We start from the raw sequence: 24698 nt of genomic DNA, 5'->3' as shown, positions 1-24698 counted from the left end.
CTTTTACTCAGCAAGTAAGAAAACTGTTTATTAGTCATGAGGAAAGAAGTTGTGGTGTTTTTCATGACCTGAAAAGCAGTTCCATTTTCTGGGTGGTATTCCAAGAAGCTTCCTCGCAGACCTTACAACATCTGTTCTAATGGGCTGATAAAGAGTAATGTTCAGGAGGAATTTTTTTTTTCATTTTCTGAAATAATTTCCATTAAAGATTCAAAATCAGCATATTCTCTCAGAGTTTGTATCATTTCATCTAGCATTTCTTCTCCTAGCATGAAAGATTCAACATGATGCACTGATCTGCTTATTCTGTGGTCCGTAATCCGGTCCTGTGGAAAGTTGTATGTTCTGATCTTCTCTGATCTTCCTTTAGTCCCAATCTATTGAACAAAAAGAATGAGTTTATCCATCTTTTTATAAAAATTATGAAATATTGATTAAGCATCTAAAGTGAAAGGTTTCTTTTCCTCTCATGATTATCCAAAATTTGTTATAGTTACATATGACTCAGATCACTTCAGTGGCTGCAGTAATTGTTCTCAAACATATAAAAGAACAATTTTAATCCATCTTTTTCTAATACTGTTCTGGTTCTTCATGCTGCAATCAAACATGCAGTTTGTTTCACTGGATCTCTAGAATTTATGTACCAGTGAAATTTTAAGTCTGGTTAATATACAACCTCTACTGCTGAAGTAAAATGTAATTTTGTTGTCCAGAGAAGCTGTGGACTCCACAACTTCTTGTTTTTCAGGGAAGTCTAGTGGAAGGTGTTCCTGTCCATCGCAGAGGGGCTGGAGCTAGATGACCTTTAAAATCCCTTCCAACCCAAACCATTCTATGATTTTTTTTTTTTCCTCATGTAAGTCCCTCCTGGGCTCCGGTTCCCCTATATTTCCATTTACTATTTGCAGTTTAACACAGAAGTTACCCTAAGAACACATGCTTGTACAGAATGATATTGTTACTAAACAAAACTTACCTGAATCTTTCGAACACTGTTTCTCTTTTTAGTTTCTTCTTCTAGTTTGGCATTGTATAGTTTAGCACATAGCATTTGCATAGCTTTCTCTTTGTTTCTAATTTGAGATCTTTCTTGCTGACATTCAGACACGATCCCTGTCAAAAATATCATGACATTTAGCACTTAAGAGTAACACATACTGAAATAGTTTTGCAGTTTCTAGAAGACTTCTATTATGTTACATTAAACTGTTTCTTTCTTCCATATTTATTTTGGACTGGGAATGTAGAAGTCCAGACTTACTAATGACTAATAATACATTTTGGGAAAGAAGTGCAGGCTGAGTCGTACAGGTGTTTTAAGCCATATGACAAGAAATTTAATTCCACATGTTGGACAACAAGTGGATAATGAAATAAAAGATACGTAATGTGATCTGACTTACAGAAGACACCTTGAATACTTGTAATTTTTGGCCACAGTTCCAGGAAATGTAAGATTTAAGGAGCAGTAAAATACATGAGATAACGAGTGTATCGAATATGATCAGAATATGAAAAAGTGGGTACTATTTTATGAACAACAACAAAAAGTGTGTTTTCTCATCCCAAAACATATAATTCAAGACAAGAAATGAACAGCCCAAGAAAGGAGTAGAGAGAAGAAATACAGGAAGAAAACAGCACAAGCTAAATTGTTATTTGGATCTATTTTAAGTAACTCTGGTAATACTAAAGTACGTTTTATAAGACTATATAGTATTACTTTATGAAAGACTTATTTATAAACAACCTGCTGGATTGCAGTGAAGATTTAAACAATATTTAGGATGAGAGAAATAGAAGTAACAGGACAATTGTAAGGGAAGTGAGATCAGAGAAATGAAGAAGAGAATGGTGGAGCAGGAAAAAGTGAAGAGATAAGGTGATATATAAATCCTCCTATTAGCCATATATAACCATGAAAATATTTGCAATACACCTTAACATTTCTATAACATACCCTAATATCTACATTCAGCAAAAACTAAGATCAACTGCTGGTTTTAGTTTGTTGTGTTTTTATCCAAACACGCAGGCAATCCAAAACCTTTTCAATCTGGAGTATCTTTTGTCACGACATAGTGATATATAGAATTTTATCCTCTCTACTGTTTATCTTCTACTTTATTAAGGTGATGCAACAAGTGCAGAATGGATCAATGTCTTAAACAAATACAAAGAGATCAGTGGCAAAAATCTGGATACGTGAAGATAAAGAGCACTTGGGATTACCCTGAGGCTGTAAAGCCTGAGTAATGTTTGTACTAGAGAAGAGGAAAAGTTAAAATGCCATGAAAGTCAAGGCAGCTGTTGAAGATTGCTCAAAGGGAAGTAAAAGGGTTAGGAACGGCAATAAAAAAAATATATGATAGCTAAAATCAGGTAGCATTTGAGGGTGCACCATATCCCTCCTATGTTTCCTAACCTGAGCCAGAGGGATGGGCCTCCTAATTATCTGTGTCATCTATAGGAAAGGAGCCAGCAGACAAATGGAAGCTGGCATCCTGAATAGACTCTGCAATTAAAAGCAACATTTTAATATGGAAACAGAGCAATCTCTCTTTTGGAGACTAGTCAAGAAATGGCAAATCATCAGATTTCAGCCTACTCCATTTTCCAGTATCATTTTCATTATTTGAAAGCTTAAATATAACTTTTTGACAGAAATTGATCTGGGTGCTTGTAGAGTGTCATGTTTAGTGGCAAATGGATAGCTTACCTACTGAAGCCAGTAGTCCTAACTATTAAAAATTGGAGTGGGCACAGGATGATGCATTTAGAGTACTATGAACAGACATGAAAACTATATGAAAACTCTACTCTGCTGTTGTCCAGGTTTGAAAATACACCTATAGTTTCAAAAGAAATTCTGACAACAGTTTGGCAATGTAGATCTTGTAGTAAGGAAAAAATGAAGCACCTGTTGGAATATGAACTATCCTTACAGCACTATCTGTGGTATTGACATGCTGGCCTCCAGCTCCACTAGCTCGCTTTGTTTCTATCCGTAGATCTTTTGGATTAATTTGCAGCCTCATCTGTCATGAGATAACAAAAAAAAGAAAAACAAACAAAGAACGTATTTATATTGTTTCTTTCCATACAGGTATCAAATATGCACAGTCAGTTTATTTTATAAGGCACATTCATGCAAGATCAAACTTTTTAAAGATTATGAATGGTAGCTCACATCTACATGTAAACATATTAACAAATCTTCGTAGTCGGACTGGACTTCCAACACAATGGAACCCAGGAAATCAGACAAATAGTAGCTTAACACATAACTGTCCCTTAGCACTCATCTTCCCCTCTTCTGAAAGCCCTGCACCCTCTTCTTCCAGCAGAGTTAACCAATACTTGAACTTGATACCAGATGGTTTTTAGTTAAAATGGAAGATATTCCCTTTTCTGGTTCTGGAATGGAGCAGTAGGCTCTGTGAGAAAGGAGTGAGATAACTTCAAGAGAGTACAGGAAGGAGTAACATCTTTGACAATCTCCTAGTTCAACATGAAACAAAGATCAAAACAAAGCATTATTTCTTAGCCAGTTGCTTTTAACCAAGCAAATATAGTGAGACTTGACGTATACACTCTGGAAGGGGCAAGTGAGGACAGTACAAAAATGGAAAAGAGGAAGTGCTAAAAGAAGTATCTATGAGCCCCATAAAATAAGTCAGTCAGGTTACTTTGTAGAAAATGTAGTTTTCCACAAAACATGCAAGACAGAGTAACAGTGAATTTTCGAGTTATAGTTAAGTGAACTGTCAGTAACCTTCTTGAGATCAGGATTACAAGGAAAGACGGAAATTCTTTATTTCACACCTATTATAAAAAATAAAAATAAACAAATAAATATGACTTAGTTTAAAATTAAGAAGAAAAAAAAGTCATTAAGTGAGAATAAAAAGAGAGACAAAACCACTCGGGTATCAAACATTGCTTGTGGTAAAGTCTGTTATACTAAAATATAAATATTACCTTAGTGGGTTGGGGTAATATTGCAACAGTCATTGTGCTGGTATGAATGCGTCCTTGTTTTTCTGTCTTTGGTACCCGCTGAACACGATGCACTCCTCCTTCAAATTTCATGTATTTGTAAGCCTCGAGACCTGCTATACTGGCTACTGCATGTCTTAGGCCACCTTAAATACAGAAGAAATACAACTGTAGACCCATAAGAATTGCTGGTGCTATGCTGTTATACTTCAAACAGTGTCTTTAGACATCATTGTCATTTGTTTCTTAAAATTATGAATTTACCATTTAAACACTTAGGCAGTATTACACCTGCAAGAGAAATCTTAAAGCCACACATGCATACTCACACACTATTGCCAAGTGAAGGACTGTCAGATTCTTTTTATAGAGTCCAATTTAATTATTTTATATACATAAAAAGAGTGCCTAAGATCAATGTACAAACATGTATACATACAATCATAAACCACAATAGAACTCTAATACCAGTAGCAAGTTTACATAAAGATCAAATTTTGAAAGTTGCTTTCAGAAACATCAATTTTTTTATTGTTAGTTCAGAATCTATCATTCAATGGGAAAAAAAGAACCAGCCCCTTATGACTGAATGATGAGTATTATTCATACTCTTCTCATTATCCATTCTCCTCTATGCATCCTACCCATGTGTCTTCACTTTTTTATTTCATTTTAATCTTTTGCTTCCTTGGAGTGAGCAGAACACCAATTCCTGCACCTCTTACCAATACCTCTAGTAAAACTTGACATCAATGTCCTACAAGCACTGAACAGCTTGGAACTTGGAAGTAAAGCCTAATGCAATCATGGTTTCATGACAGAAAGAGTTTATCGCTCCACTAGTTTATGATATTCTTGCTCTTGCTTGTTTGCTTATGTGCAGTATAACTGCAGGATCAGAGAAGCACTATAAATGGCACAGAGATGGCACTATAAATGGCACAGAGAAGTGATGGCACTACACTTTTTCACTCATTTTGGTTTCTAATGCAGCTCGATTCCCAAATCCTATTCTCAGCACAGTGGATGGTGTGCCAAGGGAATGACTGAAGAAGAGATAGGTGGCCTTGAAAGAATATTGCTGTTTAAGTCTTGCAACGTGAAACCACAGCTGAGAAGTGGCACATACTTTGCAGAAATACAGTTTTAGGCCATCTCTCAGAGTGAGGAACTCAATCACAGGGACAAGATAGAAGCTTTTTAAAAAAGGAAAATAAAGACAACACAGAATCTGAAAATGCCCTGCAGAACAGCAAAAGGTCAGCAGCCAGAACACAGGCCAGTTCTTTCATCTCCATGGACAAGGTTTGCAAATGTTTTTACTCTAGAGAAATTTAACATTTCCTCTCAACTTTACTAAAATAAATTTCCTTTTACAGACATGTTTGTTGAAAATAACCTAAACTGCCTCTTCCTTTCTATTCCATGTAATTTTTGTCCTTCTGACTTTTAAAATTTTTCTCCTACTTGTATAAAACTGTACCACTTTGATTCAAATACACTGTTCAACATACCTAGTGCTTCAGTGATGTAATTTATAGCCATTATCTACTATCAATTCTGTAAGATGAGTCTGTCATATTTAGAATAAATCTGATAATAGAGCATGTATTTAACTGATGACAGAGCATGTAGTTTAACAAATATGATCTTTCAAAATCTTTAGTTTAGATCAGGAAGTTTAATTTCATCAAGTAGTGTGAAATCTTCCTACTTCAAACACTATTTGAATAAATGAAAGATCTCTTCTTTACTGTAAGAGAATCTTATGTAACCTAAAATAATGAATATAGTTAAGTAATAAATCTTACTTACTTACTTACTGTCTGTGACATGTTCAGGAGAGTTTTAGTTTGTAGTAGTAACAGTGTGCCTGTGGCACTGTAGTGCTTAGCATAAGATGACCAAGAAATTGGTTCAAATGACAGGTATTTAGGTCATACTGCTTTGAATCAACCATTACTAACATGGGTTTAATACGAAATGCAGCCAAATCGAATAAAATTTCAACAAACCCTTTACTGTGGCAGACATGTTGTAGGCCTGTCAAATATAGTTAGGTCTTGCTAACTGTGTGCTTGCCCCTTTCACATTAAATGTCCCACTCTATCCTGAAATCTGATCTGCATAGAACAAGGGTGTTTGTACTCATTTTTTAATGGGGCATCTTATACCCAGATTGAGACAAAGTCCCACATCTGTGTCTCCGCCTGCCACTACAGAGTGAGAGGCACTGGATAAATAATGATGTGGGTTTGTTCTTTAATGTGTGCACTAAATTTTCAATGTGCTATTTTTGCACAGTGGCATCCCTTGGAGTACGTCAATAAAGTAACTTAAGAGTAGACTGAAACCAATTTTTAACTGCAGCTTTATTTAGCATTCACCTCATTCACACATGCTCACATTCAGATTTCAGTCAAATTCAGGAGCTCTCAGAAATGAGGGAATTTGACATTTTAAGTGTAGGACCTTGCTCTTGCTAATGCAATTGATAAAAATGGAGCGAGGACAGGGTGCAACAGCCTAGTGCCACCAGCATCCTTAGCTCCACTCAGCACAGTGTAGACAATTTGAAACTGAGGGTTCAAACTTGCCTTTCATTGGCAGCGCCATGCATAGTGCCTCTACTTCCCAATTTCTTTCTAGCATCTGTTTTGATAATATATGGTCATGCAAGACCAAAAAATACACAAGAGGTTGACAAAAGCTAGGGCTGTCTTTATTTTTCCCAAAATTTACATCCTACTTTCCTAGACATTAATTTCAGTGCACAGGTAAGCTCTCAGCAAAATAGTAGATTTTGAAATAAATATATAGCCATTAAAAACCTAGCCCTTTAAAAGAGAAAATACAGGTAGATATATACTAGGTTAATATATCACTTCAATTTCCTATTTAAGGCATTAATGAGAATGCTTATGAGGTTATGGGCTCTTTGTCCAAGGACTTTCATCAAAAGGGTAGCCAAACCCAACTCCCTTTCTCTTCCAACCACAGAACTCTGCAAGCTGAGTCCTGACTTAAAAACTATCCCATAACAGGGCTTTTAAGTCGAATCAGTGAACTGATCCAATTAGCACTGGGGCCTCAAAATTGCTAGAGCTGAGAGAGAAGAAACATACAGCTGGCTAGAAGGTGAGACAGCCCTTGCTTAAGCTGACTGTGAAACTGTGCTCTGAAGGTGAAGCCTATGTGACTGCTGGGCTTTACCTGATCCAAGTCTTGCCTCAGTGAAAAGGGCAACACTCCTCTCTCCTTTATACATGATAAAAAGAAAACCCAGACCTTTCCCTCTTTCTGTTTACACCCATCTCAGCTGTACAATGTTTATTCCATTTACTTTCAAAAAAGAAAGTAAACATATTCCTGTTGACTTTGAAGGCTGAACTGGCTCAGCTCCTGGCAAAGCATTTGGCTGGTCATAAATGGGGATGAATATGACTTTGCCCTTTCAGCAACAAGATGTACTGTAATATGAAGCTTCTTGTCCCTACCTCCACTTGCACTGAGTAAACAGTTTACTCGGCAAATGACTTCCTGACAATACAAAAAGTTTATTAATAGTAACAAAGATAGATAATAGACAATACTGAATTCAAGTGTATTATTTGTGTGAAAAAAGTGTATTATTTGAATTGTCAGCAGTCACTCTAAAAGGGGATGCTGATACTGTGAAAACCTGAGTTCATGTTCATCAACTTGAAATAAGATACCTCCTAAGAACTCTAAAGAAAGTTATTTGGACATTTTACAGACATAACATTTTTTAAAATCAATTCAAATAAAGATTTTAAGAAACCAGAAGTGTAAGTAAAATCCACAGTATACAGACATAGGTATAGACAAGGGATTCCCTTTTTATGAAATGTGAATACAGACAACAAATCAATCCTAAACCTAGATTTTCAAGTTGTCAGCTTGTGACATCCAACTGCATTTCTTCCATGGAGCCCAATTTTTGATCCTTCTTTAGGGTACAGAAGGACCTTCATTAGAAGGGGAAAGTAGCTCACTGATATCAGAAGCTCAACTGGGAGACTTGTGAATATTTATTTGCTGTGAATTTCTACACTGTTGAAACAGAAAGGTTCAAGATACTTGAAAATATCACTGAGTCCAAAATATGGTGTAAGTAAACAGAAGTGTTAAAGGATGCTTCACATTTCTCAAAGCTTGCTAAAAACCTCTCTGCAATTATATTAAGTGTTGACTGAAAAAATATCAGACTTTTTCTGACAGACTGCATATCCTAACATCCTAGCTTTTCTCATTTCTCAAAGTTTCACAAAAAAAAAAATTGATGAAAGTATGACTAGAGGTGAAGTTTCTTGAGCCAGGAGCAGTAAGCTGCATAAGTGCCCATCTACTGATCCACACCCACTAGGACACATGCATTACCTCCACAGCAATACCCAAATAAGCAAATTTGATAGCTTTACTAATGACACCATGGATAACTAAGGCTGTAGATCTGTTAACACAGACAGACTTAAAAAATCTATCCTACTGAGAAATGTGGCTAGCAATCTGTTAATCAAAACCCAAAAGCCCTGCCATGGCTGGCCATGTTTTGGATTGCAGTTTCATGGTGGGCTTAAGCTTGCTGAACCTCTTGCTGCTAAAAGAGGGTCCTGTTTTCTCACTGCCACCACCAGGAGCCACACCCTTTGCCTCCAGCACCTCTGTGAACATTTCTCCTCTTCTCTTGTGCCAATTATCTGAAAACTAATTGATTTTTTTGTGTGTGTGCAATTTTTCAGGTGGACTGACTTGGTGATGAGACTCTACAAAGATGCACAATCACAAGTGTCAATGTAAAGCAGTCAGCAATAATGCAGAGATAGCAAGATGATCTTTGTGAAACAACTTTACACACTATTTGGATTAAGCTAAAATTAACTATTGTGCCACTGCCTCAGTTTGTTGTGTAAAACTACCAATCCCCATCTCTTCAAAGGCATTGCTCCTAAACCAAATTCACAGCTCATCAGCACCAGAAGATCCAGTTTTTCCACCTCCTTGCATTCAGTCCCAATGTTGCTGCTTATCCTAAGTTAGCTCCCAGGCTCATGTGAACTGGCTTAACACATTGACAAGGCAAAAAAAAACACCCAGTCATAGAAAGAAAAGTCTTTGCCAGTTTAAGTGAAAGGACATCAAAACAGACAGAAAAAAAATAGGTGGGACTGCTCAAACAGGCAGAGATGCAATAAGGAAAAAGGTAGAAAGGGGGAACATCTTTTACTGGCATCAAGCTGTAAGCTGATTACCTGTGACATTTTAGTTGAAGACTTTAAAAAATAATTAGATCTCTTATCTCTCCTCTCAAAGCCTCAACAATTCTCCCACTTTGCTCATCCATTAGCTGTATTTAACATCAGATCATATTTCAAATAAATTCATGATGTTCTAGATGAAACTTTAAAAATTGTTTTAATAAAACTGATTCCTCTTTGCCAATCCATAATAATAAACAGACTTTCAAACTGCCACCAAACTGACCTATAAGCGCTAAAACATTAACTAAGTAGAAGAGTGTATCCAAATAAAAAGTATATACAATCTGTATTTCTAAAAAATAAAAAAAATAAAGCTAAAACAACATCATCACTTTCTGATTTTCCTTCTGCCAAGAACCTGTCTTTCAGTATTCTCAAAATGTAGAAATGAAACTACTAAAAGACAAGTTTTCTTTTTGGCACTTTAGTATTTTAACAGTACTTCTGAAATGGAATTTCATTCTCAAATACAGAAGCTGAGGAAAATTGTACTCAGACATTCAAACAATCTTCCACTTCTAAAATTAAGATAGTGCAAATTAGCTTCCTGTAGTTAGGAAATTAAAATGTCATATGAATGACTGTTTCAACTTCTATTAGGAAGTTACAGTATTTTCATTACTGACCTATTTCACTGGGAAAGTATTCTAATACTTCAAATTTCCATTTTTTATAGGCAGCATATCGTTGATACATATCAAATATCTCCGAAGTGAACAGCATGGCTTCCTGCCCTCCAACTCCAGCAGTTACTTCCATGATCAGATCACTTTCATCTGTTTCTTCTGAAGGAATCAAAAGCAACACTATCTGAAAATACAAAAACACCCAGCTAAGACTCCTCTCTGACACTATCCACAACTGAGACAGTACAAAACACCAAGACAAGTCTGTAACTGACCTAGGCTGTGTTCTCTGTACCTTCCCCTGAGTTGCCCTGAGGATGGGCTTCTCATGCCTCCTGTAGTGAGGAAGCAGCAGCCAGCAAGAGGTGAGTGGGGCTGATGCTGCATTGCAGGAAGGCTCCCCGTGTCTGTTCAGTTACAGGAGCTACACTGGCCTCTCTCAAGACCCACAAAACTTCACAGAAGTTTCCACCCATTAGGAAAACTTCGAGGACATTTGGACACTGCAGGATTCACGCCACTTCTTGCAAGACAACTGAACATCTCCCCTCCCATCAGACTTCCTTTTAATCCCATCTCAACTGCAGAGCTAAGAAGGTATGGATGTTCAGAAGATAGTTCTTCAACAACAACTCAAATGTATTATTCATTTATTTATTTAAAAAGGAAGAGCCTGATCTGCAGCAGAAAGATACAACAGAAGTTAAAAAACTGTATCACAATTTTGCATGCTGGATCAAAACTCTGGCTGATTTGCAAACTCCTTTCAATCATCTTCCTGCACTAGCAATAGGTGATGTTTCTTTCTACAGATAATTATTTCTTTTGGCAAAATCATAATTATTTACAAAAATATTTATAAAGTGATTGTTGTATTGCTGTCAGAGGAATAAAGAATGTGACCACACCAGCTTCAACTTCACCAGTAACATTAAGTTAAATAGAATTTTATTGTAAAGATCATGATCTTTTTTTTCAAATAACACAGATACTCTGTAAAACCTACATAAGGTAGCAACTAAAGTAGTTACATAGTATTAAAATATTTTTTTCCAAAACCACTAGTATGCCTGATACTATGTAAGTTTTGTTTCCAAGGGATAAAGAGTTGGACATCTATAACAGTATATGGAGATAAGACAAACTGTAGCACCAGCTTAAAAAGATACATTGATTAAAACATTTTCAGGTACAAATAGGCACTCGCTTACAGCCTGTCTCTGTAGCATCTCCTTTTTTCATTTTCATTAGATAACAGACACTACTTGAGTATAAATAGCAAGGTGGGGAGGAAAAGAGTTTATCATATACATACTGATGAGAATCATAGAACGGTTTGGGTTGGAAGAGACCTTAAATATCACCTAGTTCCAATGCTCCTAAGAAGACAATTTGGCCTTGTTAATTTAAGAATGACAAGGAAACAAGAGGCTTTATAAGGGGATCTCACCTGTTGCTTCAGTTCAGCTATCTCTTCTTCACAGGAGGCAATTTCCATTTCTGCAAGCTTCCGTAAATCTTCACTCTCATCTGGAATATTTGAGTATGGTTAATCCTCAGACTTATATCAGTGCCAGTTTGAGAAAACCTTCTGAAAAATAACCACATGAAGAACTTACTCTACAAAAAAAACCCCAAACCCAAAACCAACCTACCACAAAACTTGCCCCTCTCCCCCAACACACTAAACCTGCCAGAAAATCAAAGTAATACTATGATCTGTAATGAAGGTACACAGTAGATATTAAGTGTGTTCTAATCCTGTGCAGGTATAAGACAAGGGAAAAATCTGAAACTCTAAAAAACAAAACGAAGAAAATCCAACTTAACCAAAAAAACAAAAGGAAAATTGCTGTGCCAGTGGTCAAACAGTGGCATAGATTGCCCAGATTGGTTCTAAGTTTCCATCCTTGAAGATACTCAAATCCCAACTAGGTGAAACCCTGAGCAACTTGCTGTGGGTGATCCTGCTGAGCAGAAGGGTAGGCTGGGTGATCTCCAAAGGTCCCTTCTCACCTCAGCCATTCTGTAACTCTAAGAAATTACTTTCTGTTTTTCAGTATGACAGGAACTTTAAGGATTTAAAGAGCACAGCAGCCCCACAATTGGCACTCTTTGTTAAAAGAATTATTGTCCCTATAATTGTATGCAAAAATCTGACAACTGCAGTAGTAATTTCAAGTATTTTATATCTCTCAATTTATTCCAGAACAGCTGCAAAACTTCTAAAACACCTCTAAAACCAAAGTTATGGGAGAACTCTTGCATAATAAGAGGAACTTGTAATTTTGAAGCGTCACTTGATTGGTCAACACTAATGCTTTTCAATTAAGGCTTCTTTTTCTGTACTACAGTTTCAATATGTTAAAGCGTGTCTTTTTTTTTTTTTTGTCAATATCAAACTTCAAACAAAGGGGTGAAAAAATAATAATAATAAAAAAAAATCAACATTTTAAGCAGCCTCTGATTGCCCAAAAAGGGAGAAAACGGTACATACAATGAAAAATGGGGAGCTGGGGCTAGACTTTTTTCTGTGTACAGCAAACTTTTAAATGTGCTCAGGAGCAGTCTTGCACTAGAGCCACACCTTTTCAGCACTGTGACTGCAAACAGTCACTAGCTCAACTATAAATGAAACTTTTTGTTACTTCATATTTTAGGTTTAATATTGGTGAATTAACTCCTCCATCACTTCTGTAAGAAGGAAATTAAAAAGATAATAATGCATAAACTGGTTTAAACAACAAGCATGCTTTATCTACAGCTGGCTAAGAGAATGTATCTGACTAACTGTCACTCTTTGAACATGGAAACTTGATTATCTCCATCTACATTTCTTTACTATAACTACTGACTGATCTAGGGCTAGTCATTAAGGCCAACAGAAGGAAGGATAAGAATTAAGGAATTAATCTGTTAAACATCAAACCAGTTGTTGGTAACACAATTAAGAAATAATCTACCAATTAATAGTACTTGCATACTTTAAGATGCAGATGTAATACAGGCTTTAAAATCATTTTAAAATAATATAAACAAATATTTGCAATTACTAACTGCAGAAGCGCTCAAAATTACTGACTAAGCCTTTGTGATCTCTTCACTTTGCTGAAATTCTAAGCCTGGCTTTGATAACACTAGCTTTTTCAGCAGGTTCTGAGAGGAGAAAAAAAATCTTCCATTCCATTTCATTAAGTTAGTTTGGGTCAATTATTAGTTCGTTCAAAGGAAACATTTCTCTTTTTTCAAACTGAGGTGTAAGAGAATGAATAGTAAAAATACCAAAAAAGAGCTATTGTTTTTGGACAGTGTTTGCCACCTTCATTAGTCAGAACAGCCACCTACAGTTAGCACTTTTGATTAATCAGTATTTAGTAGCAAGTATTAAATGATCTAGGGAATATTTCACAATCTAATGAATGTTTACTGACCTTAAAAGTACTCCTTTTCTGCATTTTTGTTTTCTAACTGCTATCAAAAGGAAGTTTGATTTTGGGTAAAAAAATATTATTTGGCAGCACTAAAAGTGCACAGTTATTGACACAATACAAAGTCAAATCACGTGTGGAGACAGCACAAACAGATGCTGATGTCTACGACTGTAAATGGAGATAGGAAGGCAGGCTGGGCTGTCTCGGCAGCAAAAGAAAAATGGATTTAAAAAACCTTCAGAAGTTTTCTATCCTCGATTAATTATCTTTATTTTAGTTGGCCAGAACACGGTGCTAGTAACACCAAGGTTGTGGGTTTGATCCCTGTACTGAACATTCACTTAAGAGCTGGACTCGATGATCCTCGTGGGTCCCTTCCAACTCAGAACATTCTGTGATTCTATGAGAGACAGGTGTCACCACGCTGCTCCCCCTTCCAGTATCAGCAGCTCCTACGCCGGTGGATGTGCTTTCCCCAGTCGCCCATACCCTCGATCTCTGCTCAGGTGGTTTCACTACTTCCGGAAGGCCCGAGGAGACCGCCCCGGACCCCCAGTGACACATGGCGTGTCACACCCTCTCTCTCTCCCCCCCCAGCCCCAGGTGACACGTGTGGCGCGTCCCCCGCGCGCGCAGCCCCCGCCGCGCCAGGTGCGCGGCGCCGCCTGCTCGGGGCCGCTCCGCCAATGGCGCCCGCACACGCAAACGTCCCCGCGGCCCGCACCTTGCCGCGCCAGCTCGCGCGTGTCGCGCAGCTCGCGCTCCTTGTCGCGCAGCCGCCGCACCCTCGCCGCCAGCTGCGGCGCCGCCCCGCCCGCGCCCTGCGCCCGCGCCTCCAGCAGCCGGCGCAAGGACGGGGCGGCGAACAGCTCGTCCAGGCCGGGCCGGGCGCTCAGCCTGCGGCACGGCTGGGGTGGACATCTCCGCGCTGCGCTGCTCCCGGCCGGCGCTGCCCGGAGGCTCCGAGGGGGCAGCGCGGCGGCCCGGCAGCCCTGCGCCGCGCGGAGAGCTCGCGAGAGCAGCCGCATGTCCGGCTGAGGCGGGACCACGAGTACCCCCCTTCACCGGGGCGTCACTGCCGTGCCGGAGACACCCGAACGCGCTCGGCCGCCTCCCTTCCGGGTTTCCGGAAGCTGCCGAAGGAGCTCGGCTCTGGCTTCGGGCGTGCTCGGGGATTATCGGGGCTGCGCTGGCGGAAACGGACGAAGGCGTTCGGCTCCCTGCGGCGCGCGGGGCTCCGCCCTGGGCTGAGAGCGCCCTGATTGGCCAACACTGCCAGGGCGGGGCCAGGGCGGTCCTGAGCGCCCCCTGCGGGCCGCGGAGGGGAGGCCGGGGTGGGTTTTTGGTCGCTGGCAAAAGCGGCGCTCCGGGGCGAGAGCTGCGGGGGTGTCGAGCGTTTTACTGCGGCGCTTTAGTGCAACCTGCAAGGCCGCATAGGTGAAAGGGGGAAGTTGGAGCTGCGGCTTTAGATATCCGGGTTACTCTTACAGACCTTCTCCTATCCCTTCAGGAGAAGTTTTCAGAATTAAAGTACCCTGAGAAGGAACATGCAAATACTTGTGGAAGGATGCCTCCACGGTGAAAGCAGGTGCAAAATTAAGCACTTAGAGGAATTTTTAGAGGAAGAAAAAAAGGCACTTCCAAGTGCCTTTGCATCAGAAATTAGTGATGAGACTAAAAGACAACCTGTTCACAAAATAGAGATCTGGGCACAGTCTCTTACGTCAAAGTTTTAAATGGGAAGGCAGTGAGGATGCAGTCATTTAGTAACTCTGATGTAATGGATGCTGTGGGATGATCTGGACAAATTCCTTCTGATATGCAGATTGAGTGGCATAGTAACCTTGTTTCAGATAACATCATTAATGAGATTCTTGGCTGAACTCGAAACAGTTTGGAGAATATACTTTATTATAAAAATGTGCCACTATCCATAGAACTTTATTAAGCAGTATTTTATATTACAATCATTAGAGGAGTCAGAGTTGTGTCCTTGCCTTTCTTATGTCCTTGTTCATGTCTTAATAGAACTAGGTAATCATACCTTACAACTAAATTACACTGATGGAATAACTGTAACTTCCATATGATACATAGTAAATTGTTATTCTCATGAATGTAATATCAAAAGCAAGAGTAATGCTTGCACACTTAAGTAGTTTTGGTAGTCAGACATGAAAACTTGAAAGTTTTTGTTCCATGATGGAAATCCAAGGGCAGTACAGCCAACATGAGAATTTGTTATTCAGAATATTAAACATTTAAATGAATGGTTGGATAAAAATATTTTCCTATGATTGTAAATGCACCATTTTGGACAAGGTTTATTGGCAAAATACACTGTAACAATAGTTTATGAGTAAAAATCACAGTCGAAGACCTTTGTGGAGAATGCAGTCTGTGTGACTAGGCTGGTGCTGATTAACAGCATTGCTTATGAAATCTCACCAACTGAAAGATTCCCTTGCACCCACTGCTGCCCGACCATGAAGCTCCTTGAAGCCTTTTTACAAAAGGGTAAAGGAAAAATGACCAAATTTGTGCATTTAATAAATATTTTAGTGTTCTGCGATAGTGAATCATAGAATAGAATCATAGAATCAACCACGTTGGAAAAGACCTCTGAGATCTTCAAGTCCAACCCTCGATCCAACACCACTGTGGTTACTAGACCATGGCACTAAGCGCCAAATCCAGTCTCATCTTAAAAACCTCCAGGGACAGCAAATCCACCACCTCCCTGGGCAGTCCATTCCAAGGTCAGATTAGTCTCTCTGTAAAACATTTCTTCCTGATATCCAACCTAAGCCTCCCCTGGCATAGTTTAACACCATGCCCTCTTGTCCTACTGCTGGTTGCCTGGGAGAAAAGACTGATGCCCACCTGGCTACAACCTCCTTTCAGGTAGTTGTAGAGAGTGATGAGGTCTTCCCTGAGCCTCCTCTTCTCCAGGCTGAACAACCCCAACTCCCTCAGCCTCTCCTTACAGGACTTGTGCTCGAGTCCCTTCACCAGCCTTGTTGCCCTTCTCTGGACCTGCTCCAGCACCTCAATATCCTTCCTGAACTGAGGGGCCCAGAACTGGACACAGTACTCCAGGTGTGGCCTCACCAGTGCTGAGTACAGGGGAAGAATCACTTCCCTGGACCTGTTGGCCACACTGTTCCTGATACAGGCCAGGATGCCATTGGCCTTCTTGTTCACCTGGACACATTGCTGAGGCATGTTCAGCTTCCTGTCAATCCAAACTCCCAGGTCCCTTTCTGCCTGGCTGCTCTCCAGCCACTCTGTCCCCAACCTGTAGCGCTGCAGGGGGTTGTTGTGGCCAAAGTGCAGGACCTGGCACTTGGCCTTTTTGAACCTCATCCCATTGGAATCAGACCATCTCTCCAGCTTGTCCAGGTCTCTCTGAAGATCTGTTCCGCCTTCCAAGCAGATCAACACTCCCCCCAGATGACAGTTTTACTATTGTGTGAATCCTGCTTGTGAAGAGAAGTATGGAAAACTCAGGAAATTTAGAGTAAGGGGGGATTTAATGTAAAGCTTTTGAAAAGAAAAAAAAGTCAATCACTGATGGTCAGCCTTTGAACTGTACTCTGTTTTAAACTGGAAGGATGGATTTCCACAGTGTGAGTTCACGGACAAAGGAAGGGGCAAAATCTGGGTTTTGGTGTAATGTTAAATAATATGCAGACAATGTTTCTGTTAGGTTTTTGTCAGATGATTTTGGCACCATTATTGTTTTGTTCTTTCATCCCACAAACATCACTTCTACTGATGGTAGAAGTATTCAGGACATACATGAACAGGGCTGATGTTCTGTCATTGCAAATGTACTCAGGGTATTGGTGAGCAGGACTGCACCTTTGTCACTGCATCCAAGTCTCCGAATGTGCTACCATGCTACCCTTCTCAAAAAACAACAGCATTATGGGCCGAGAACAAAACCTATTTTGAAGTTGGTAGTTAGACAAGGGTCAAGTTAACTTGGAGCAGACGTTGCAGCTGCCAACGTGCAACCTTAATTTTTTGCTTTGTTGGATTTGATAAGGACTGTTAAGGCTCTGTTGGCCGGGTTAATGATGCCAGGAGCAGGCTCACAGACATTGTGGAGGTGGGAGGTTTGCTCCTGGTGGTATAGGAAGTTGCTAAAGTTAGAGATTTTCTTGTATCAGCTTTGATTGCTTTTGAATTGGTATTGTGGAATGCTTATATTAAATGGCTTTCACAAGCACTTACTGCATATAGAAGATGCAGGTTCCTGAGCAGGCTCAGGCCGTGATCAGTCAAGCAAGCTGCACTTATTGAAAAAGCTCCCCACCTATTTTTAGATACTGGTTCCACAGACAAATGCTCCTTGTGATCAAATTTGCTGCCTAGGAAAGCAAATTTGGCATCAGGTGACAGCTTAAACCCTGGCTGTTTAAAGTAGAGTGTAGTTGTCCTTCAGTTGCTTGGTTTAGATCACAGACACTTTAGCATGCCTTTAACTTAAAACAGAGCTATTACTAGCTTAAATCTGGTTTGTGTCCACTCTCTGTTGTCCTGTGAATGGACCATGTGGACTCCACAGGTACTCAAGTGAGTTGTGGACAGGCTGTGGACCTGGAAGCACTATGGTCACACTTCCATGCTACTGAGCAGTCTGGAACTCAGTTGGTTAACCTGCTGCCCTGCCACCTGTGTCACTGGCCTGTCTTTTCTCCATCATATCTTTAGTCTCCTTAATACCATATGTGCCTTCAGTCTAATTTGAATACTCATGATACTATCTGTGGGTTTTGCTTTATCCTGGGTATCCCAAACTACTTTCAGCTCAGTTATGTGAAAGCTCAGTTATGTAAACAGCTAGGTTGAACACATGCGTAACACAATATAGATTCATTGGTTTTGAAACCTAAAGGTCAGGTGCTCTGCTTATTTGTGGCTATTTGGCATTAGGCTCTATTTGACAGAAATATTAAACACTGGGCAAAAGTGACAAAAACATAACTCACTTTCTGTAGTGCACTTGCTATATACATTCTCATGAAAAACTGAAATACAAGTTAAATACATACTTATTTTATTCCAGGCTATAGAATAAGTGTATTTAGGCAGTTTTTCAAAGTGTATTGTACACTGCATGCACAATAAATCAGTTTAATAGCTTGACTGTTTTACAATTTGTGTTCAAAGAACTGTATGATAGGCAATGAAATCATGTTACAGCATGACTTATTGTCCATTTGGACTACATCCATTTTGTTATAAAGAAATTTTGGGAAATCCAAACTGATAAATGAAATATATATTAAACATTTTAATATCAGCATTTGCTCCAAGAAAGAAACTTCACATACTATATTCAATTTTTAAATCCCTCCAAATAGAGGATTTTAGACAATAAATTTTGAACGTGATTTCATTGCAGTATTACACTGAAAATTGGTGTAATATTTTTCAAAATGATGTCACAGTTTCCAAATACAGATTTTGGAATTTTATGCTAGAAATCAAGATAATATTTCAGGGCCTGCACATCTAGCTTTAAAACTGTCTTGAAAGGATAACTTGTTCATGTTGACAAGAACTTCTACCTGTGTGAAATATCTTATAAAGATAGCTAATGACTAGCAGGTCACCATCAAATAGTAACATTGAGAATATTCAAGTCTACATTTGTAAAGACTTATGCATGCAGTTTTGTCTCTTACACATTGTTTAGATGTGTGGACTAAATGTATTGTGCCTCAAACACCAACAACTCAAAATTACACTATGTAAATATATACATATATGATGCTGTATATGTTTAGTACCACAGTAAATATAACTGTAATCAAATGATACTAGACATATGTAGGACCATAGTTAAATTCTAAGTAAGAAAAAAGTCAGAGAAATTCAGTATTTCACAGTAGAAGGAGGCAGTGCTTTCTCACTGAATTTTCCCCCCTCAGGACTTGTAAACATCATAGCTCTTATTCTATCAGTATAATAATTGAATATTTTATTCATAATGGTAAATAGCTAACCAACATGAATAAAGTTGTCAAAACACAGTAACACTTTCAGACAAAACAGGTATTTATTAAAAGAAACATTTATAAATATTTTGTCTTGCATTTTAAACTACATTTTCATAAATAACAATATTTAAAAGTGCTGAATATGGTAGGATAGTCAGCAACGCCACTGTAAACAGATTTGTTTTCCACTTTGCAGATTTTTTTTTCTAGATCCCATTTTGTCAAACACTACAACAGTTAAAATATTTGCATAGGGAATAGAGAATAGCCCTTTTAATCATCTCCTGAATTCTTTATAAATTACAAAACCAAATGAGTTTAAGAAACAGTTTGTTAAATTGTTCGTATATATATCCAAAAAAAGCACACAGGTTTCAAGTAAAAAGAATGACTAAAAAATTCCCCAAACTTGCTATTTGAAGCATGTTCAATAAATTAAGAAAATGAGAGGTAGTAAAACAAAGGGAAAAAAAGAAGCCCCAGAAGACAAACTAAGACCTGCATCCTCCCAGTTACTGTATCACTGCCTTGGCAGCAGCAGTTCCCGCCAAAGAGGGCATCAGAGGCTGCCCGAGGGGACTAACTGGGTGGTTGGAGCCAACTGTGCTTGGGCTAGATTCCACTCAAGGACACAACTGCCAAATCTACCAGTCCAATCAAAAGCAACAGGCTTATGCCATGTTTAGTCCTACTTAAGTGAGAAGAACCTTGCCTCTTAAGTCTTAGTATAGTATTAAATATATATATGTGTATATATATATATATATATACACACACATATGTACATATATGTATTTAGCAAGTATTCAAAGACATTTCTTGGTATATCTTTAGCAGTTTATGAGAGATGCTAATGCTCATTTTGCTTGTGTATGGTAGGTATGAGGATAGGTTTTTTGAAGTTCCAAGTCACTGTCTCTTTAAACATCAAAATGTGTCCTGAAATGGGACATTTTTTTGATAAAAAGGCCAAGCAAACACCTATTAAAAACACCATGGCAGCCAAGTGATGGGAGTACTATGCTGCCTTACCTCTGATTAAGGGCTCAGTACAGGATTCTTTACCCAGGAAAGACACCCATTGCATTTCCATAGGCATTTTGCTTGGGTAAGATCTGTAGGTTTAGGAGCCCTTGAAGTTTGGTTTAATATTACTCTCCAAACCCCTTGTTTTCAAGGAGTTATTCAAAATCAATGAGGCTAGAAGCTAAGTCTTCTTTAACCCGCCACCTCGTAAAACATTACTTTGTTTAAAAACATTTTTTACCAGATTTAGCTTTCAAAAAAAAATCTTACAGGACAGATGCAATTCATCAAAAGGTTCTAAAATGCTCTAAAATGCTACATGTAGGCAATCTTTTATTAAATTTCTTTATTCAAAAAACTAAATTATCAAGCTCTTTGTGTTATTTTTTTGTTTTGTTTTGTTTTTTTGCTGAAGTACATACATTATACAACAGTGTTAGAACTGGATAGCCAGTCTTTAATAAATCAATTACAGTATCTGACATCTGAAATGTACATTGAAAATCTTTGTTCTTTTAACAATTTAACAATATCAGCGCATAGATTTTGTCACCCAGATATGGATCCCTTTAAGTAATTTGTGCTTTTTTTTCTTTTCTTTTTTTTTTTTTTTTGACATTGCAAACTCTGTAATGAAAATGCCACAGTTTTGGCAGTGAACAACCAGAGAAATCCTCCACTTGATTTATTTTAAATAAACAGTGATAAATAGCTCTTTTTCTCTGTACAGAAATATTGGCTTCAAAAAGTCAGCGTATTGTACTCAGTAGAGGATGTTGAGTAATGCTACACCTTAAAAATTGGCTTTTTTCAGTTAGTGATGTTAAAAAATGCAAGCCTCTTTCTGGTTTGCTGCAATTGTATCTATGTACCATAGGACTGTATTGCACAAAAAAAGTCCTTAAATACAGATATAATTCATGTTATTGGATTAAATATTGCAACAACTAAGTGGTAAGTGAAGCAGTTTTACCTTGCACATGCAATGTGAGGATACACAAGGAGACTGTTCATAAAACTACAAATACATCATTGCAATCTTGACTGCAGTAGGGTGAAAGGAGTGTGAAACAAATGTATTTTGGCAAATCCATTCTTCCCCTCCCATGCCATCTTGAGCAAGGAGGACCTTGGTAAAAATGTAGACAGAGATCATAATATGTATTTGTTTTCTTCACAGTAGCCTGAGTAGTGCTAAACTGTAGTTCTCCAGGAACCCAGCTCCAGATGTTATTAAACTACTTTTCTTCCATCCCACCCACCCAAAAAAAATCAATTGTTTGAAAATTAAAACTAAGTTTCAGAAGTAGAGCCTGTAATACTTTCAACAAGAGACTTATAAATCTGAGAGTTCAAAAACCTTGGAAAAGAGTCTCTGTGCATTAGGGTGTATATCTGGAGCTGGGCATCTTCATACATGTGAGGGCTGGGATCCAACAAGTTTCTGTTGATCACTTCTCTCACCCGGGAATCAAGACTAACCTGAAGAAGATAAGAACAGAATAATATTAAACAACAATATTGGAAAAACTGTAATATGTATCTTTTTTCCTCATGGTTCCGTTGAACATGCTGACTTTATCAGTTTATTTAGGTGATGCTCTGTGCTTCTTTCAGAGCCATCACACAATTACTGTGTAATGCACTGAGACCATCAACCTTATTTCAGTTTTGACTTGATCTTAGCATCCATCTTAAAATCTGTACAATGAAACACAGTTGTATAACAGATTAAATGCAGTGCAACTAAACTGAGCTCTGCAGTAACCTGAATTTTCCAAAATATGCTATTTTACCCTAAAAAAATAATTTTTATGTACTTAAAATTATTTCTCTGAAATTAATGTTGAATTACCCTCATTCAGGGGGCTGAAATGCTTTTTTTGTGGTTTTGTTTTTTTCTTTTTTTTTTCCTGAGCATTTGTGGTTAAGCTTTTAGAAGCTTTCTATTCATCATTTTCACCTGGCTGCCTACAGTTTTTTGCCATTTTTTTCAGGCACTACTCTTGTTCCTCACAAATTACTCAGAGTTTTTATAATTTTTAGTGTTAGTCTTCCCGTTAATATTAACTATTTCAGGTTTATTTTCTTTTCAAGACTATTTAATATCTGGTAATTTATACTTTCAGGATATCATATGTCCATATTGAAGTTGTTAGCAAATTTCAGTTTTAGCTTCTCATTTACTCACAATTTGTAATGAACTGCTGTGTCTAGGCAGAAAAGGACATATTATGCTTGGGATGAATGCACAGATGATTTTAGCATATCATTTAGAAATTTGAGTGAATGTACAGCTTATCCACAAAATGCTCTAAAACCCAGCAAATTAATGCCTTCTGGATTAAATAAAATGACAGCAGCAGGAAAGCCCACTGGGACCAGCAAGGTTTACTCAGCTAAGAAGAAAAAGGCTAAAATAGTGAGCAGAGAAAGGCCAAGCAGAGATCAGTTAAGCTACTGTGATTTACACCAAATTGCAATCTGGCCCTGCTACTCTGCAGCCATACAAAAAGACATTCATAGTGCCTGAAGGATTGAATTCAACCATGGAAAGCTCCATGTACTAAGATACCTTGACATATGAAGGACAGTAGCTAGGATGAAAAATGAGAACATGTTTGCACGTGTGAGTCTGTGTCCTTTTATATGTGGTGAAGCAAAGTCTTTGAAACGCACTGCTGTGGTGTGATATGGTATGGTACAGTATGGCACTGAGAAGTAAATATACATTTTTGGTATATCTTCAGTACCAACTGTAGAATCTGGCATTGTTGGTTTGTTGGCATATTGGAAGATGTTACTGACACAGCAGACAAGCTCTCTCTCTTCCAATATTTGCTGTTACTTGGTTATCAGTCACAAAGTACAACTATGATGCAAATGAACTGCAAGTAAGCTGTTGCCTATTCATGCTAGAAACTGTACCTATTACTCAAGTACACTATCTCTGCAGAACGTTCATTACACCTGCCCTACACACGCTCTCCAAGCACTCATTGCTGCACCTGCAAGCAGCACCCCAGGATGCAGCAAGCATCCCTCCTGTCCAGCTCTCAGATGGGCAGCGAGCGCTGCTCTGTCAGTGGCTATGAACAACCTCTTCACTTTCCCACCCTGCTGCTTCCACTCCTGGTTCTGGTACAGCAGCCCTACAGCTACATGAATTAAGGAATCTGAAAGTGGCATTTCTTTTTTGGGCTGTTTTCTGATTGAATTCACTGTTTAACTAAGGTATCCGTGCAAGCAGACTGGGCGGCACAGCAGGAACAAATGGACCAGTGGAATTGCTCAGCCAGTGACTGTGTGCAGGGATGTAGTGCTGAGGTAGTTTCAAGTGGCAGTGTTGCATCCATGCATCTTCAGAATTTATGTGAATAGATTTCAATCCCAGATCATTGCATTTCTGCAGCACAGAAATGACACACTAAGATTTAAGCAATTCTCCCCCATGCACAGGCACATGTATTTATATAAAAAAAAACGTTTGTGCAGGTAACTAACTGGCTATTCAATATCATATATAACAGTTTGGATTAAAAAAAAACAAACAAAACCTCAAATTTGACAGGTTGGTGGGGTTTGGGGCCATTGAGCATAGTAAAAGTTAATAGGACTTATAGAATGAAAAAAAATTAATTATGGAACATTAATTTGCATTGTATTTCTTCAGTGACTCACTAAAGCCAGATGGCAAAACTAGTTGGAATTATTAAAGGTATTTTCTTGATAAACAGATGAATACAAGGTTGTCTGTTTAGACCACCAAGACCTTCTGCCTCAATAACTTCATCACTGAATGAGTGATGCTAAATATTTCAGCTCTTATGCCGAAAGGTAACATCTGGAATGGAATGCCTGGATGAAAAGAACTTTTCAGCTCCCATGCTGTTCTAAAGCAAACAGTTCTTGTTTGCCTCCTAAGATTTCCAGTATGGGCAGGAGAAACTGGATTGATGAGATCTGCACACACACAGTGCACCAAGTTAGTGCACCCTTAGTTAGTGTTTGAATTTTAACTGCTGGTTGATCTTAGCTTAAAAAGACAGCTGAGCATTCATCACATGTATATGTAGTAAAGATATTGTATTAGAAGAAAGACTCATTATTAGCTTGCTGTATTGATAGTAGTATCTCACTCAAGGCAAAAGTAGACACTGGCACAACAGAAGATAATGGAGCTATAAATTGCTGTTGGCTTCATTCATATGAAGTTGCAAAGTATTCTTGAATGCAGTGCCAAAGTAAAATGTAGAATGCAAGGTCCACAGTGAGCATAAATTAGCCATTGAGTAGGAAGTCAAATGCAATGCACAGAGA

The 24698-nt window shown here is 38.5% G+C and overlaps 2 protein-coding genes across 6 annotated transcripts in view; both read right to left on the bottom strand.

Moving 5' to 3' along the window:
• Position 1: 1 nt before the first annotated feature.
• MTRF1L (mitochondrial translation release factor 1 like) lies at positions 2-14474 on the bottom strand. Its single transcript, XM_051801695.1, has 7 exons — positions 14066-14474; positions 11361-11440; positions 9911-10094; positions 3985-4148; positions 2924-3041; positions 980-1116; positions 2-377 (listed from the first exon to the last, which is right to left on the bottom strand). Exons 1-7 carry the CDS (start codon positions 14367-14369, stop codon positions 162-164), a joined length of 1203 nt encoding a protein of 400 aa, XP_051657655.1. The 5' UTR covers positions 14370-14474; the 3' UTR covers positions 2-161.
• Positions 14475-18383: 3909 nt separating this feature from the next.
• RGS17 (regulator of G protein signaling 17) overlaps positions 18384-24698 on the bottom strand; it is a 72919-nt gene continuing 66604 nt past the window's right edge. For all 5 annotated transcript variants that reach the window (XM_051801699.1, XM_051801698.1, XM_051801700.1 and 2 more), the window contains one exon: positions 18384-21860. In XM_051801699.1, coding sequence (XP_051657659.1) covers positions 21672-21860 — 189 coding nt within the window. In that variant the 3' untranslated portion in view covers positions 18384-21671. The remainder of the gene's footprint in view (positions 21861-24698) is intronic.

Source organism: Manacus candei, unplaced genomic scaffold, assembly GCF_025592945.1.
Source record: "Manacus candei isolate 608988 ecotype Guabito, Panama unplaced genomic scaffold, ASM2559294v1 h1tg000052l, whole genome shotgun sequence".
Lineage (NCBI taxonomy): Eukaryota > Metazoa > Chordata > Aves > Passeriformes > Pipridae > Manacus > Manacus candei.
Note: the sequence above shows the minus strand (reverse complement) of the source record. Positions and strands in the feature narration are given on the sequence as shown.

Bases quoted from the DNA above. Each gene is read 5' to 3' on its own strand.
- MTRF1L (XM_051801695.1), bottom strand. From the start codon at position 14,369: ATGCGGCTGCTCTCGCGAGCTCTCCGCGCGGCGCAGGGCTGCCGGGCC. The intron at 10,095-11,360 runs GTGAGATCCCCT...TTGTATTTTCAG, and splicing joins TAGCTGAACTGAAGCAACAG to ATAGTGTTGCTTTTGATTCC. The intron at 3,042-3,984 runs GTAATATTTATA...ATCTCATGACAG, and splicing joins TATTACCCCAACCCACTAAG to ATGAGGCTGCAAATTAATCC.